Genomic DNA, 17,693 nt, shown 5'->3' with positions numbered 1-17,693 from the left:
ATTTGCTTAATTATTCTTCAATCATCGACGTTTCGTCACAGCCTGGGTTACTTTGCTATTTCAAGCTTGACCGAATTCAATTAATGATTAGGCGGAACGTTTATAGACTTTTCGGTGGACAATCTTAAAGAAAATTAATTAACCTAGCTTTCGTATTACACGCTGCTGTAGTTTGCGAACGTGTAGCTTGAGATTGATTTTCGAAGTCTTGTATATGTTGAAGTAAAATTATTTTATTTTTCATTCTCAACTAATCATTATGTACTGGAAATTGTTACTCAGTTCGCTATTTATTAATTCTGCGTTTAATTATTTCTGATCCATTCACATTTTGATTTATGATTGTGTGCACCTAATACTATTTTACCTATTTAACTTATTTGCACTTTTTTAAATACTATTTTAAGCAGCAGGGTGGCAGTGAAATCACGTTGCCAATTCAACAAAAATATAATGGATCATTTTACTCCCCTCAGGGTAGTTCTCACCCTCTCAATATGATAAACGAAAAATACGTGTTATATATGTTTTTGCAAGAGCTACTGCCAACACGAAATATATGGAAATTAACGATTATCACTAGACTGCGGATTTTATGTATGCATTTATACATGTATTTGTAATGTAATTATAAATACAGTGTATAAATACAATGTAATTATAATTTATTATGTATAAATAATGTAATTATTAATTACAAATTAATTTTGATTTTGCATAAATATCCGCAATTTAACATGCCAATCATTTATAAATAAAAATGACCATTCAAGCCTCGTGTTTATAACAAATTACTGATATAAAATTAAATAAGAAGAATAAAATGTTCTACGATGGAAATCGAATCGAACGGTTGCTCACTATTTATACGGTACAAATGGACCAAGCAGATACCCTCAAAGGCGCGGGAAAGTCAAGAATGTCTTTCCACCCTGGCAAATATGTCCCCGTTTCAATTTTTCCTTTTTATATTTCGATATAAACGCGCGCACCCCGGGCTGATATGTCTTAATTATAATTCAGCGCTCGAACGAATCAGTTCCATTCGCAGGGCCGTAAAAGCCCGATAAAACATCGATTCCCCGCGAGTGGAAACACACTTTTATGTCCGCGGGGGAACTTTTTCTTTCGCATCGGCCGGGGGAACCCCGGGAATCCTGTGTCTTCTTCTCCTTGTTTTATGCCGTACATTTTAGGAACCGCTAAAGCGGAGAGAGAGCCCTTCATGTGCAAGGGCTAGTGGGACCATAAAACGGTAACGCCATGCGATTCCTGCGCCCCTCTTCCTCCACTCCGCGTTTTAACCCTCCTGTGACAGAACCGTTTGATCCAGTTATCCACCCTCGCGCGTTCCTCTGAACAGAGTAACCCTTATGTCAATGCCAAAAAATGTGTATAACGTTCTACGATATTGTACTTCATAGTCCCATTTCTTCATGCCTCAAATGTAAAATTTGCTTTGGGATACCTTCAACAAATTTTGTTCTATTTGAAGAAAAATATACAGGGGGGGGGGGTGATTCAGCTAAGTGTGCCACCTAAATTTCATGTAAACTATTCAGCATATGAAAAAATGGTTGAAACGAAAGTTGTATGGTCTCCAGGGTAGCATAAAGGTCACCTTGAGTTTCTTTCTAGTAAGGAGTAAACTTTAATCACGAGGTTAAAAAGAGAATTGGACCCCGAATAAGAAACTGTAAAGGTATAATGGGATGAAAAATTGATAGTTATTATAAATGATTTTTCCAAAATATCCTCCACGAGAATTAATATGTATTTGCGTAGTCGATCAATAAGTTCCCGGAGAATGTCATATCCCAAACCAGAAACACCCTCCTAAACGCACCCCCAACCTCATCCGACGGAAATACCGATCATAAAATAAAATAACCGGTTGCGAGGCCGCCATTGGCTCGCCATTAGCCGAGAGAAGGGAAAAATATGCCTCCCCTCCTTCCGATTTCTTTTTTTACCGTGGAATCTTGAATGCCGGGGGCGAGCCCGTTGTTCCGTGATCCTTTCTGATGCTGCATAATCTCCTCTGACAGCGAAAAGTGGCGTCGAGAGTATTCAAAGGTGGCCCGGGGAATGAGTCCTCGGCGTCCTTCAGCCCGGCATTTTATCCCGATAGAAAATATTACGACGTTCCAGAGAGAGAGTATCGTGCTGCTGTGGTCACTTTGTCTCCTGTTGTTTTGTTTCTGACACGCTCCGCGAACGAAACAGCCGCCGGTGTTTTTATTATACTCTCCACTGCGGAAGGAAAATCTGGTTTGACAGCGGACGTCGACGACGTCCGGTCTTCCGGAATCGTTTCGCGCTGCAGGTCTCCTCTGCGAATTGGATCTGATTTTCCGATCTTTTTTTCTTTCCTCCGGAAACAGAAATTGAGTGCTAGGAAATTCGGAAATTGATTGTGTTTCGATGTGTCGCAGACGATTTTATTGTACGGATAAATTTTATTTTGGAGGAAAACTACAGGATTAAATTATCGAAGAAACTTTGTTTACAGTCCCAAAGTGCCACAGGTCCAAAGTTGCAAAGTCCCAACGCTTCAAAGTTCCATAGCCCCAAAGTACAAAGGCTCCGAAGTTCCAAAGTTGCAATGTCCCGAAGTCGCAAAGTCTCAAAGCCCTGAAACCCCAAAGCTTCAAAGTTTCAAAGCCTCAAAATCTCAAAGCTCCAAAGTTTCAAAGCCTCAAAGTCCAAAAATCTCAAAAATCCGGAAGCTCCGAAGTTTCAAAGTCCCAAAGTCCCAAAGCTTCAAAGCTTCAAAGTTTCAAAGTCCCAAAGTCTCATAGCTCCGCAGTTTCAAAGTCCCAAAGTCTCATAGCTCCGCAGTTTCAAAGCCCCAAAGCTCTAAAGTTTCAAAACCCCAAAGTCCTAAAACCCCAAAGTCCTAAAACCCCAAAAATGTGATTAATTCTAATTTGATGCTTATCTATTTTCAATTTTGATTTTCCATTCTCAACGAAAGGATTTGCAAAGTTATTTATCTACCAATCACATTTATTTTTCGCCATTGTGTCAATTTAACAACAAGGGATTAATTCAGCTTGAAAATGAGGGATGATTGACGGTTAAAAAGTGAGGGGTGAACTTTTTTAACAAAGGCTTGGAAGTTCAGCGTGATAAATAAATTGATGGGAATAAAATGGAGTTATACATCATAACTATTATTGCTCGTGGAATAAGATTTGAAGTGGTAACGTGTGTCACGATTTTAATTGAACATGATGGATCATGACAGTATTTTGACGATGAAAGTATGATTTTTTATTGATAGTGTTGTTTCATGGTAGTTTTATGAACGTCACGCCCAATTTGTTATTATTGGACAGCGATACGTTATCCTCTCTTTTAATTTAATAATTTTAGTACATCGAACACATATCGATATTCTTCAATTGTTTTAATCTTTCCACTGTTTCAATTCGCAGCTGCTCAAGTTTGGGATAACGCATACAATCCAGTGTTTAGTCTACTGTGCAATGGTAATATAAATACAGATTATTAATTACAATTGATATGTAAAGTATAATCTTCTCCTTTTAATGTATTTGCAATTTATAACTGTATTTATGATTACAGTGCCAGTGTTTATGCATTTATAACGCATTGGCTTGCAGCAATATGTTGCAAATATTAAATATGCAAAATATTACCACTTCATTAGGTATTAAAATGTGAGAACTGTATCTTCTCCAATTTCATATTAATTTCATACGATTTTTTAATTATTGTAGAATGAGCTGTTGATACTTTTGTGTTGGATAATATATTTGGGTAATTATAGTGTTCCATCAAATTTAGAATTTGTTAAAAATTTTAGTTGCACTTTCCCTCAGAATTTGAGTATTTCATCCTATTCGTTATATATTAATTAATAAATATTTAATTTACCCGGAACCGTGATATTCACGGAACGGAAAATGTAACTGTACTTTTCATTGACAAACTCGATATCCAATGGATTCCACGTTAGTTTGCAACAACGAACTCGAAAGTTAGACAGCTGTGATATTTTAGATGCCACCTGTGTTCCAGCGCAGCGTACGCGTGGACAATGTTTTTGTTCCATTGCGTTCCGGCCTGATCTCGTTACCGACGAATTTAATTAATCCAATTAAACAACACGGAATATAATTCTATACAGATCTCGGGTTACATCATTCCAAAGTGGAATATAAACCGGGCAACGTTTTGTCGCGGCGAACACATTCCCCGTCCGTGGAAATTGCAACGAATCAGGACGAAACGTTTCCCTTCACTTTTAATGGTTGCGCTAGTTATCATTCACGTAACCGTTAACAAGCGCGTTTACACTGCTGCAAAATGTTGCATTTTATTCCGAAAGTTCCACCAGCCGGGAATTCGATATTCGTTTCGAATTTTAGAAGCCCGTTTTTTGGTGCATTAGCGCAAAAATTGGTCTGCAACACTGTTATCGATCCTACGGCTATTAATTTTCATGACTATAGTGAACGAACAAGGGAAAAAATTCAAGTACACCGAATTTTATATAGAAACAAAATTAATTGAAAACGAAATATAGAAAAAACTTTTTAAAAACCACGCTTACATTAAAAAGCTCTAAAAAGGAGAAAATAATTTTTTTAGACATTAGTGACTAAATAAAAGCGTGGAGTGCTAAACTATATTGACGTAATCTTCGCGGGCTCTCCACGCTTTTATTTATAGTCACTAATGTCTAAAAAAAATTATTTTCTTCTTTTTAGTGCATTTTGATATAAGCGTGGTTTTTAAAAAGTTCTTTTTATATTTTCTACTTTTTAGTCTTTTTTAAATGGAGCGCAAGATATAGTAATACTGGTATGAAATAGTAAGATATATAGAAACGCAAGATATTGAAATACGTTAGATAGAATGAGGGGATGACTCCGAGAGAGGACGTCTCTTGATGGAATCCGAAATTGTCCGAAATGAAACTGGATGAACGGAATATCACAACCACACTGAGCTCCTTCGGTGCGAAGTGGGCCAGTGGAGTGGAGATGAGTCGGAGTGGGAGCACGTAGTGGAGCAGGGAGCGCTGGCGCGTGGAGTGGGGATCGCTGAACGCGATGACGTACTACCCAGGGTCGCACGGAGAGGTGTGATGGTTAATATTAAAATTTTTTTCTCCTAGACGCACAGTCTTTTTAAAAATTTGTTTTTTAATATTGCATTGTCATCCAGTTCTGAGCTATGTTTAAAGTTTCAAGTCTCTAGCTCATCGGGAAGTGGTTTAAAATTCGATTACAAGATTCGACGCATACAACAACAACTCAGCAAGTTAATATAAGCGTGGTAAAAAAATATTTGATTCGTGTTTCTTAATCGGCAACCATTCACATTGAAGGAGTGAAAACAGTCCTCAAAGTGACTCAATTCCTCGAAAACGCGAGGTAGAAAAAAATTGTTTTTTAAGATGTGTGTGTTTCGATTGGGAAATGCAGTAGCGGAATAAAATGTTGACAAATGTAATTTTTAGCATTCATAAATAAATTTAGCGTAAACAAGTCAGGGATGTCGGAATAAAGTTGTTGATGAACGTATTTTGCAATTTGCTCTCTGTTTTGCTTCATCGGAAATGCAATCAGAATTTGCGAGGAGGAGTAGCGGAACATTGTTGAACCCATTTGTTGTAATTATCAAAATGTTCAATGTTGGAAACTCATCTAAATTTACGTAGCTTTGTATTTATTAAACTGGCCACATTTCGTTCTGGTAAAGCAACAAATTTAATATTCAAATAGTTTATTGTACTTCAGTTTCTAACCAATAACTCGACATTATAAAAAAAGTAACATAGTTAAATAAGTGAAATTCCAAAATATTTTTCGTTATCGGATTTGTTCTCAATGTCCACTGGAACGTTCCAATATTCGAAAATCTGCAGTTTTATTTTAAACAGTTTACATTGAATCGCTGTCGTCGAGTTCACGATCGCAGCTGTATTGTTTTCAATGTAACGAAATCGTTTTTCATTGGAAGTATGCCTGTCGCGTGATATTTCTGCATTTGTATCACGGAACGGTGATATCTGAAAATTACTATTCTTAATTATGAATTATTCATATGGCGCGGCACACTGTTTAATTATTAATTAATACGGCACTCAATAGCAAACATGCGTGTGCATGTGTACCGCGATTTCTGTAGTGCAACCGTTTACTGAATATGTAAATACGTCACATAGCGTGCATATAACCGAATAAATATATTAACATTCTCATTCCCATTCACGACTCCATGAATTTCTGGCAAGATTGTTCATTTTGTTGTTTATATTAATTCGCCCGTCCGTGTCATCGCACTTTGCATGGACTCATTCAAAACGTCATAGGCGGGCTATTCGTCATTTAAGGAGTCATCGTTACACTGACGTATCGCGCTGTTGTCGCCAGTTGAGGAGAGGGGGCACGAATTTAGGGGAAAAAGTTCTCCCTCTCTGCCACTACCGGAGTAGTCACGTGACATTGTAACAAATGCGTAGAGGGGGAAGGTAGAGTGGGGACACAAGACTTAATCTTGCTAAATCATTCATCATTATTTCAAGATTCTTATTCGTACACGGTGTAAGATTTAAGGCAGTTTATAAAATAAAAAGAACAATTACAATATTTGTTAATTAATCCAGAATGTAACTAACGTAATAAATAATTGTTTCTCTGCGTTATGAGTGTTGGATTCGCATCTCTGCTGACTCATATTTCAGATAATAGTCGATACTTTCACCTGCTTGTTCTGTTTGTATTCGATAATTACCGGATTCCCTTTTACTTCGATTGAGAACCAATACTCGCCAGTAACCAATAATTATTGTATCGATGATTATAATAGTGGTGCAAATAAAAACGCTAAAAAAGTTGAACTTATCAGTTGTTACGCGTTCCATCGATTTGTATTACCGTAAGGCTTTTCCAGTAAATTACTTTCGGACGATGCTGCTGATTTAATGAAGCGCATTATTTCTAGTAAAGTTGTGCTACTCGATTCAATTTTCGGAAAACCAAATTATAATGAAATGAAACATGAAAATAATTGTTAGTAATATATTTATAATTAAACATTATATATACATATTGAAACTTTTCCGACTCTAGCTAGTTTTCATTTTTAAATGAAGAACAGATATAATACGAGTAGTAGTCGATTCTAATACAGTGCACATTTCAATTTCTATGAAATTTTATCGACACCCGAATCGCAGCAAACAATGCTTCGCGTCCCGAGTGCACTCCTTTTTAAATATTTTATCCCCGATATTTTCAGCTCCGATCGTTTACAACCAGCAATTGATAACAGCATTGCCTATAGCGATAGTATCGCATACGGGCTATAAATATGGATACTGAAAATCGAATATTACTCGCATTTTACTCGAAATTAATGAAAACGAAAATCCGACAGGATGCGTTGCTGAATAATTCGTTGATAAGACACGTCTGGATGAAAGAGACGTGCAGAAACCAATGGAGAAATTTTTTTAAATTGCGATTATCCTTTCATGAAACTTTCATTAGCATAATGGCGACATTCTCTAGATTAAAAAGAGCCCAAACAAGATGTAATTCGATGGATATTCACCCTTTTAATTAAGGAATTTAATACAATCTCCATTAGCCGAAGCAAGATTAAACTGTGAACTGTTGCATTAATCAAACATATATGTTCCTTGAATCAGTTCAGACAGTCGAGGTTCTATTATGTCGTGTCCAAATTGTGTCGTATTTGGGCTCGTTTTAATCAGCGAAGTGTCACGAATATGTTGATGAAAGTTTCATGAAAAAAATTATGAAAAATAAGAAAGTTTTATAACAAACAATCTGGTGTCGCTAACATGTTCTACGTATGTTCACGTCATGTTCTATAAGTGACATTTTGGTCGATAAGTTTTCGCATATATCGAGGCACTACCGTAATCACCCGACAAAGTATTCACAAAGCAGCATCGGCGATCGAGTTCTACGAGTATCGACTTTGTGCACGGGAAGAAAGTGGATGGATGGGGATCAGCAATTTGCTGATTGCTGCATACTTTGAGTAATCATTTATTTAGGAGTTTCGGGACAAAGTGCATCGACGTCCCGGGATCGAGTGCCGGGACAACCTTTCGCTATCATTTTAAAGGCGGTAAACGTGACAGTTGAACATATATACATATATATGTTCCGAGGCCGATGTAAACTGTGGAGGCACGGCACATAAAATGACAGGAAAAGCCGATAAAACATCTCGTACATGATATATTCTAATAAATACCCGGCTGAAATATTCAACCGGCCGCTCCAAGAAAATGCGGGATGCATAACAAATTTTTTTCGAGAACCGCAGAATGGAAAATGAACGACGCGTTATTGTCACGCGATTGCATTTCCATGCCGCATAAAGACGGCCAAATGAACACATTGACGCGTTAACGTATCGCGACCTTTTTACACCTTTTCCGACACGTTTATCGGCGAACAATTAACGAGCTCTTCCAATTAAGGTCAAGAATTTTACGATCTACAAACTTAATATATAGGTTACTAACAAATCAGTGAAAAAGTTGATTTTCTTGAAAATTATAATCATAATTATAATCAACAAATTATAGAAAACGCACTTTTGAAAAAATTTGGAATTTTTGCAAAATGTCAGCGGAGAACAGTTGTATTAAAAAATTCCACAAAAATTCAGGATATTAAAAGCTGATTACTGTTTCCGAATAGGAAAAAAGCTGTAGAATTCCTTAAACAATTACTCGAAATTAAATTTTAATATTTTTGCCATTATTGTGATATGTATCACGTTAAGAAATAATATTCATGTCAGAAAATTATTATAATTCACTACCGTCCATTTCTATTCCACGAAATTCACTCTGTATCACGCTAGATAAACAATTAAACAAATTCCTCGTGTCACATTAATACGCTCGTCGCTCTATCAAATATAAAGTTGATACAGAGATTAAAAACGATCAATAGCATGGAGCAGGATAGACAGTGAGTGCACGCAGTGAATGTAGTGATAAAGCATACAGCATAAATAAGTAAGTACATAATAGACTAACGACCTCTCTGTGCATTCATGGTGATAGAATATTTGTAAAATGTAAAACAGCATTTATATGAACAAACATCAGGGACATTTTTATACTTTATGTTTATCGTAAAGAATTTTTCATTGCAACTGACTTAGTAACTATAAATTATTAGTGGACGAGCTATATTCTTAAATTTTCTAGTGTTTTCTCTGTTCTGAATTTGACCTGATTATTACAGATTTGATATTCTTATTTTATTGCATCTTCCACAGTCCAATAAACGACAAGTAGCCAAGCATCTGAACCACAAGACAACATCAAAGCTTTATTTTACAATATCCGTTGAACAGTAACGAGCAGTTTCCGCAGCGGCGTCACTAAAATAAATATTTCAATAAAAATTCAATTAACAACAGCACGGTTTTCCGCTCAATGAAACCCACTGCACGGGCACAATTATTTGATTTCATTCCGTGTTTGTCGATTGCTCAACGGAAAAAACGGGAATTTCCATAAACATCTGCAGTTTTGTGATAACCTAGTTGTTCAAACGACTATTTATTTACCGTGCAACCCAATAAACAAAAACATCCGAGCAAAGACGAAGGTACGAATTTCACAGAGCAGCAGAGTAGCAGCGTCTCTAGGCGAGCATCAAAGGCGCCGAGTAAAATTCATTTCTAATAAGAATTCGGTTAAAAGCGAGCCCGATCCGACCCGGCCCGGGCCGAATTCCTCCGAGGGCGGCGCCAAGCCAGTTCGATACCATCATCCCCCGTTCATTATTCAATTTCTGGACCCGTTCAAAGGACGATCTAACGGTCTGTGCACAGACGTAGGCGAAGATAATTATATCCAGCAACCGATCCCGATTCCATCGTTCGCTATCGGACCACGGCAACTGGGCGCACACCTAGCTCTCCGTTGGCCCGGAAGCGTTTTCAACCTACACTGACGAGAGAAGACCTCGAACCACAGGTCTGGGAAGATATTTCGCAAAATATTTATTAGACATTTTTTCAGCGAATACTGTTCGGACCGGAGCAGTGAAAACAGCCCCACTTGAGGAGGAATATCTCGGAAACTAGTAGAGCTAGAGGGATAGAGTGCACATCACAGTGCATTTCTAAATTAGTAATCTGACTGTGTAATCGGAATTTAAATATATTAATTTGTTCAAAAAATATTATACATTAGAAAGTAGCACCTTTTGTTCATTTTCCCATTTGAAGCTTCCACCGAACCCCACGTGTCCTCCCACGTGCTCCTCTCAGGACCGCACAATTTCTTCTTCTCAAGGGGGTAAACTCTTGTTTCCAGGATTGCAAGGGTGCGCGATGCGCTTTCTCATTTCTCGATAATAATTCAAAGATGGGGGTTTTCAGTAGTCAAGAGCGCTAGATAAAAGATCAATCCAGGCCGCAAACGCCCTCAAAAGTCCTATTTTTACGTTTACGAGGCGTAATTTGCACTATTCAGAAGCATACAGCTGCGCGTGTAGCTATTTTCATGAAGCTGCGCCTCGTAAACGTAAAAATATGACTTTTGAGGGCGATCGCGGCCTAGATCGATCTTTTATCTACCGCTTTTGACTACTGAAAACCGCCACCTTTGCATTCTGGAGAAATGAGAAGGGGCATCCCGCACCCTTGCAATCCTAGAAACGAGTCTACCCTCTTAATCAGCTGAGAAGTCTGTTTGGTTCTCGGGACCCTCCGCGGACGGATCCGCGGCGCGTCTGACGGCCCGCAGAAAGGAGCAACGACGCACAGTTTTATTCGGGCGTTTCTCCGGGCTAAAGTTTCTCTATGTAACGCGCGGAAACGTGTGCAGTCGTGAGAATTATATAGCCGCGTCGTGGCGGACAGGGTGGAGAGGCGGGTGTAGTAGTCGGCCTCGGTCTCTCTGTGGTGAGTTGCACTTGTAAATGCACGTCTCCCACGGTATCCACGGTTCCCGGGGTCTACCTACAACCAACCCCCTACCTATAACCCAGGCGAGCGTGTATGTATAGCCGCCGCCTCTGGTATATATGGCCGCCGGAAGGTAGGCGGCTGCGAGCTACAGTGGGAACACAGTTCTTGCATTAGCCAAAGAAAGATTTCTGGCGAATCGAGCGGAGCGAGCGAGCGAACGAGCCCAGCCGGGCCGAACTGCCCGACGGAGCAACGAAGAAAGGATCCATATAGATAGCCGTGGTTCTTACCCGGAGGCGTGGTATTGGGGGCCCTGTCGTTGATTCTTGCCGGTTGTATCGTTCCGCGGGACTCCCCCATCTCACCCCTCCCTCTTGCTCTTTCTAACCTGTATCCACGTTTCTCTCTTCCTCTATCTCGCTTGCACTCCCCTCGTTTTCACCTGCATCCTCCTTTCTCTTCCTCTCCTGCAGCACCTTCTCACTGAATCTCTTTCTCCCTTGCACCCCCTTCGCTATCTTTTTCACCTGCACACTCTTTTCCTCCCTTGCACCCTCCTATCTGTTTTTCTCCAGGCCCCTTCAACCCCATTTTCTCTTGCTCTCCCTTCATCTATTTTCTCTTGCTCCCCCCTTCCTATCTTCCTCTAGTTGTCTTATATGTTTTCTCTCCTCCTCTAGTTCTCTCTTACCCCCTTTTCTCTAGTTCTCTTGACCTTTCTATAGACCTGTTGCCCCCCTTCTCTCTTTCTATAGGTCTCTAACGCCCCCTTTTCTAACTTCTCTAACTACCCCTCTTCCCTTGTACCCCCATTTCTCTCTAAGCTCTTTCGCCACTATTTATCTGTTTTTCTCCGTTTCTTTAGTTCTCTTGCATGCCCCTTTTTTTCTCACTGTGTCTCCTCTTCTCCTGCACCCCATTTTCTTTCTTGTTCTCCCTTCCCCTTGCATTCCCTTCTCCCCCCTCTCTCTCTCTCTCGTTTTACCTTGCACCCCTTTTTCCTCTCTCCGTCTTCCGTCTCTGTTCCGAAGGAGACCCACCAGCGGTAGGGTAGAAGAAATGGAGGCGAGAGGGAGCGCGTTTTCAACGACGATTACCAACGCCGTTCCGGCACTGGTCCCGCGACTTCAATGCCGACACCGAACTTGCCGAAGCCCTGTGTTTGATTAATGCACAAGTTTCTTTCGAGGAGGTGTTCCGGGGAGCCGCTGAAAGACGCTGGCCCGTCGGGAGCCGATTCAGAGTCGCTTTGGGGGATGTTTATCGGTAGGATGGTGATCCGGCCCGGGACGTTCACCTTTGAAGTAATGGGCGGGAGTGGGCGGACGAATTCAATGAACCCCACGGCTTGTGCGACGGATTGAATGATTTGGTGGTTCGGGGAGTCGATGTAGAGAGAGATTGTTTTCGAATTTTTTGGCCGGAACTTTGTTAAGTGTCCGGGTTTTATTCGGGGCGAGATTGGCGGCGGTTAACTTCGATGCGGAGTCAAATGATCCGGAAGGAAGTCGATAAGTTATGTTACGTAATTTTTATTTGAAAATAAAATATAAATTGAACATAAAATATAACCACCTAAAATTCGACGAAGCCACTCATCCAGAGAGAACGGCCAATTCCTCGCGGAATTCGCGAGTTTCCCAAACGTTCTCGAGCGAGGATGTCTCGGCTAAAACTGAAATTCACCCGGGGAAGTTCGAAACTAATGGCGGGGGATCGATGATGCTTCGATTTTAAGGTTCCGGTCGGAACGTTCGCCGATCTCCTCCATCTCTAGAGATAGTTCCCGGCGATGATCGCCTAAACATTCGATCGTTGGTCCTCGACTTCAGGGCGCCGCGCCGCGCTGTCGGTCTCTATCGATTCATAAACTGGAGGGAGTTGTTCGCGTTAAGTGTTCTTACGCCCGGCACCGGACCACTACTCCATTTTTGTGTGTTTGACAAGCGCCGCTCGCGTGAAAGATGTCGAATAATGGTACTTTTCCGGCGCTCTGGGCAATTGGACTACTTTGCGGGAAATTAGGGGAGTGACGATCGATTGTTCGACGCCGATTACGCGGATAAGGCCCGGGGTGAGCGGAGAGTGGTAATATCACCGAAACTTTGCGTTAGAAGTCGGAAACTGTCGTGGTAATGGAATGCATTGGAGACTTAATTATCCCAGCTTTAGTCTACAATAAACGAATAAATTACTTTTAACAGGAAATACTATCTTTAAGTTGAATTTGTTTTATAGCTGGAATTTGTGACAATATTTATTTGAATTTATGGAACTTGCAAGGAGAAAATTAGTGGCAGTATCACAAAAGCAATTTTCTGTTTAATTTTGAACAAAAATTCTATCACAAAACAGTCAATAATAATTGCATTGTCTCCAGAATAAATATTTTAAGAACCAGTCTTTTTAAATACATTTTATCGAACGGTTTCTGTTATTTTTTTTGAATATATTCCGGTTTCTTAGGGAGGATTTTTGCATAATCCTAATAGCAATTCGGCCAGAAATTCAAGGTGGCCTGAGGCGGTGTCATCACTACCCTTTTTATATGCATTGTCATCAAGATACATTTCGAAGTGCTCGAGATAGATATCGATTTGTTTCTTTTTCGCGAGAAAAAGTTCGAAGCACGAGGCAAGCACGAAGTGCACTCCAATCGCACTATAGCAAACGCTGTAATAAAAGCTGCATCAGTTCGATCAGAAAATTTCAAGAACACGCGAAACGGCACTGAGAGACGGCATAAACGATACGATGAAAATCGAATGTAACTGCTGTAATAAAATTATCCAACGCTGCAGAAAGAGTCGTCGGATAAAGTGGATGGATTACATTTATAGTTTAGATCTGATATGAAAACCATTTTGCATTCTGGACACATTTAAGGGTATCTATAACATTTTTTAAACTAGCATTTCTTCACTTATACATATACAGGGTGGTCCACCTAAATATTTCCTCCAATTGTGGGGGTACAAAAAATATTTTGTGTACTATTTGAATGGTTTGATGGAACCATTGTATTGCAAACAATATTTTTTTCCGAAGGTCATTATTTTTGGAGTTGTCAAGGTCATCGATGTTTTGTGATACATAACTACATTTTTTTTATTGCATCGTGTAACTGAACGAAAAATACATTCAGATATTTATAATAACATGACCTTGAAATGACCTCGATCTTAGAAAATTAAAGTTTTACCTTCAGATCAAGGTCAATGTCATGTTATTGTACATATCTGAATGTATTTTTCGATCAGTTATAGGATGCAATAAATAAAATGTAGTTATGTATCAAAAAACATCGATGACTAGAAAAATATTATTTGCAATATAATGGTCCCTTCCATTCAAATAGTACACAAAATATTTTTTGTACCCCCACAATTGTAGGAGATATTTAGGTGGACCACCCTGTATATTGGGCAGAGTACAATCATTTTGTTACACGTGTAAGCCCTCGGTTGCGTTGCCTTTGAAAATAGATTTAATAATGTTGCTCTCCTTTAATTCGCGACAGAAAATCAATTTTTTGAACCTGTTACAGCAACCTGTTTTCACCTCGAAGAATAGATACTGCATGTCCGAAAGATTTTTGGGATAATTGTTATTGTCGTTGCCCGAGTAAAACATTGTCGTCTCGTTCGCAGTCATGTATTAGTGACCGGATCCGCATGGAGCGAACGTTGTCATTAAAATTGGAAACAGAAGAGACGTAAGACGCGTCAAAGGGTCGCGACTGAAAATCCATCCTTTAAGCCCGGTGCCGGATTTCGCGTGGCCGACGAAATAAACGTTCCGCCTTTGCCAATAATTAATCGGCGCGGTGCTGTAAAAGAGACTGCCGATGGTAATAGTAGTAGATGGGGTCGTAGACGGATGGGGGGAGGGGGACGGGGGAATAGGAGGAGGAGGAGGAGGATAGAGCAGCAATTAATGTTTAAATTAGCAGCGTGCGGATACACGGAGTGAGTTATTAATGTATCCGGTGAAGAGAAATTACTTACCGAGTATTTGGCTGAGAACGGTGCGGCCATCTTCGCCGAGGCAGGCGCTCCGGGCATCAAAGGGATTTGTGAATTGCACGAATGCATAGCCTTTGTGCATGGATATTCCTGAAACAACAACAAACGATCGTGACGTTCCAAAACCTGACCCCCTCCCCTTTCGTTCTTTCTTCTTGCGAAGGGGTGGCGAGGATGGGACGCAAGAACGGAATGAAACAGAAATACCGACGTGCTACGGATAATGGGAGAAATCTTTAATTAAAATTGTTTCCATGAATTTTGATGAGCCAGGCTACCTCGAGGGGTGCGTCCGTCATCCAGATGGAGGAACCACCCCTCTGGTGAATCGTGATTATTGAAACGAGGTAACAAAGATCCGCCGTTCCCTTCGCAACGCGACGCGTTTTAAGAATGCGCCGAGCGTACGCCGAATTAATGAACGATCCGTAGCGATCCAAGCGGATACTGAATGAACGGTAATTGTCCTGACATTGTTTAACCCTTTGCTGATGAGCTGCAGAAACTATAGCTTACTTAAGTCAATGCTAATTTTCGTAGATTTGAGAGAAGGTTGGCTCTTTTTTATTTTATCTTCTAAATTAACTTATGATTCAAATCTAAAAATGCCTAAATTAACTATTTTCCGATGTATGTGTAGGTTAATACCTTTCTTTTTGTAGAGAATAAGTTGCGATTGGTGCATAAAAAAATATACGGTTTCATTTACGAAATAGAATTTGACCCAAACACTTCTCGCTACGTATAACAATAATAATGACGTAAATCAAGGTGATAGTGTCTGGTGCCTCACCTTTAATATCTTGTATAATGTCGCTTCGGCAGTGTGCTTTATCAAAAAAAAGTTTCTACGATCGGGATTGTTTGAGGGACCCTCGAATTTTTTACTCGAGAAAAGCAAACGGTAGATTGGAAATTATTGGCATTGATTCCCGCGAATTGAAACATCAAATACATATCTCTTTTTGCGTTTCTATATGGACCGTGTTTTATGAAGCTCGGCAAAAATATTCACCGAATACCCTGTATGGGAACCGCGTCACTGAATGGTTATATGAAAAATTAATTTCTCTGAATATATACGTGAATTGTTTATAAAATTGTGAATGAGCCTTTCCCCCGAAGAGGCACTTCTCCCCGCGCCAATGTTTGTACGCTTTTGAAAGTGGTCCGGAGACATCCGAATTTTTCGCGAAATTTCAAGCGGCAGGCTTCGACTATCAACTAAAAGGAACAATCCCGGTTGTTCTGCGAAAAACAAATATTAAATATGCTAAATAATTTCTTGAATGGGAGCGTGTATTATTAATTGTTATTAACTTAACACGTAGGCAATATTATTGCTGTGCGTAACAATATAATATGTAATGCTATTGCAAATTTTTGCGAACTATTTTCACAGCTAATTTGATGAAAACTGAATTAAGAATTTCATGAGATATAAATTGTATTTATTGCTATTATCATACACGTTTCAGTGCATTTCAGAGATTCGTGTATGTCATTAATGGAATCTCATGGAATCAATTCTTATGAAAATGCTAAATTTTCAAAAATTAGGTAACAATTGATATTTGGGCCTCTTGTAAAAACTAATTTGCGTGAAATAAACTAAGGAATCAGAAAGACGAAAACAAATTCAAAAATGTAGCAAGAAATCGAGCGATGGGTGTTGGCGAATGATCATTGTTGATCATCCAACAGAGAAACATCGTCGCCCGGTGATATTCGGCTATCGTGGAAAAATCGAAAGGCTGTATCGCAATATTCAGGGCCCCGGGGTCCCCAGCGGTGGCGCGCATTTTTCGTTCGGAAAATTCTGCCAATATTTTCTCGTCGTTTTTTCTTCCCCCCTTCTGGGCTTTTTTTTTATTTTACATCGGCTACCACATGGCACCCGGGGTCATCGATTCGGTGGGTAGTCTGCGTGGCAAGTCGGCAGATACGTTCATTTTAACGCAGGAGCCGGCTGTAATCTGTGTACCCGTAATAACTTTTGCGTGGTTAGCAGCTGACCATGCATGGAATTCATTATGCTGAAACAAATATGTAAATCTCCATATATATATATACATATATATATATCCCCGCCGCCGGGTTATACATATATGGTCAACGGGTGCCACGCGGGCCTGGATGCAGATATATTTCGTACGGAACGTGTGTCCACTCCCGAAACGGACAGTGACGGTTAAAAAAAACTTATCTGGCCACGCCAGTTGCGCCGGACATGTTAATAATGTCAAGGGGTTGAAAATCTAGAGGCACTTTATACTTCCCTACCAACTGGCCGGGTGTGATTTCATGGTGCAGCTTCTTGTCTACCTATCCGGTATTCCACGGTTCAGCGATCGGACGGCCGGGTCCGTTTTGACCCGGTATTTAAGTAGACTGTGAGTGGTTCTTGGTTACAGGGGTGAAAAAATTTTCTGGACGTGTTTGTTGGTCTTATTTTAATTGATGAAATTATCTTTAGTTGATTTTAAATAATTTTTGGCCTGGATTGAGACTTGGTGAGAAAATTGTGTGTACTCTTTTAAAAACATACAAAATCTTTGAATTTGATTTACCATTTTAGTAATTTTTTTAATATGTTTATAAAAGAATGAAGAACAATTTTTGTTAAATATTCTGACGAAACAGAGTACTTCTCTACTTTCATTTGCACGATTAGATGTCTGTAGATTGTTTTTGAAAATTTAATTCTAATCCATT

At 39.7% G+C, this 17,693-nt stretch overlaps 1 protein-coding gene across 1 annotated transcript in view; it reads right to left on the bottom strand.

Annotated features, from left to right (window-relative positions):
- The window catches only part of LOC143214746 (uncharacterized), a 446,535-nt gene that overhangs the window by 158,565 nt on the left and 270,277 nt on the right, over positions 1-17,693 (bottom strand). The window contains exon 5 of the mRNA XM_076436114.1: positions 14,961-15,068. Within this exon, the coding sequence (XP_076292229.1) occupies positions 14,961-15,068 (108 nt within the window). The remainder of the gene's footprint in view (positions 1-14,960; positions 15,069-17,693) is intronic.

The sequence above is a fragment of the Lasioglossum baleicum genome, chromosome 13 (genome assembly GCF_051020765.1).
Source record: "Lasioglossum baleicum chromosome 13, iyLasBale1, whole genome shotgun sequence".
Classification (NCBI taxonomy): Eukaryota; Metazoa; Arthropoda; class Insecta; order Hymenoptera; family Halictidae; genus Lasioglossum; species Lasioglossum baleicum.
The sequence above is the reverse complement of the archived record's forward strand: the minus strand, read 5'-3'. Positions and strand labels throughout refer to the sequence as shown.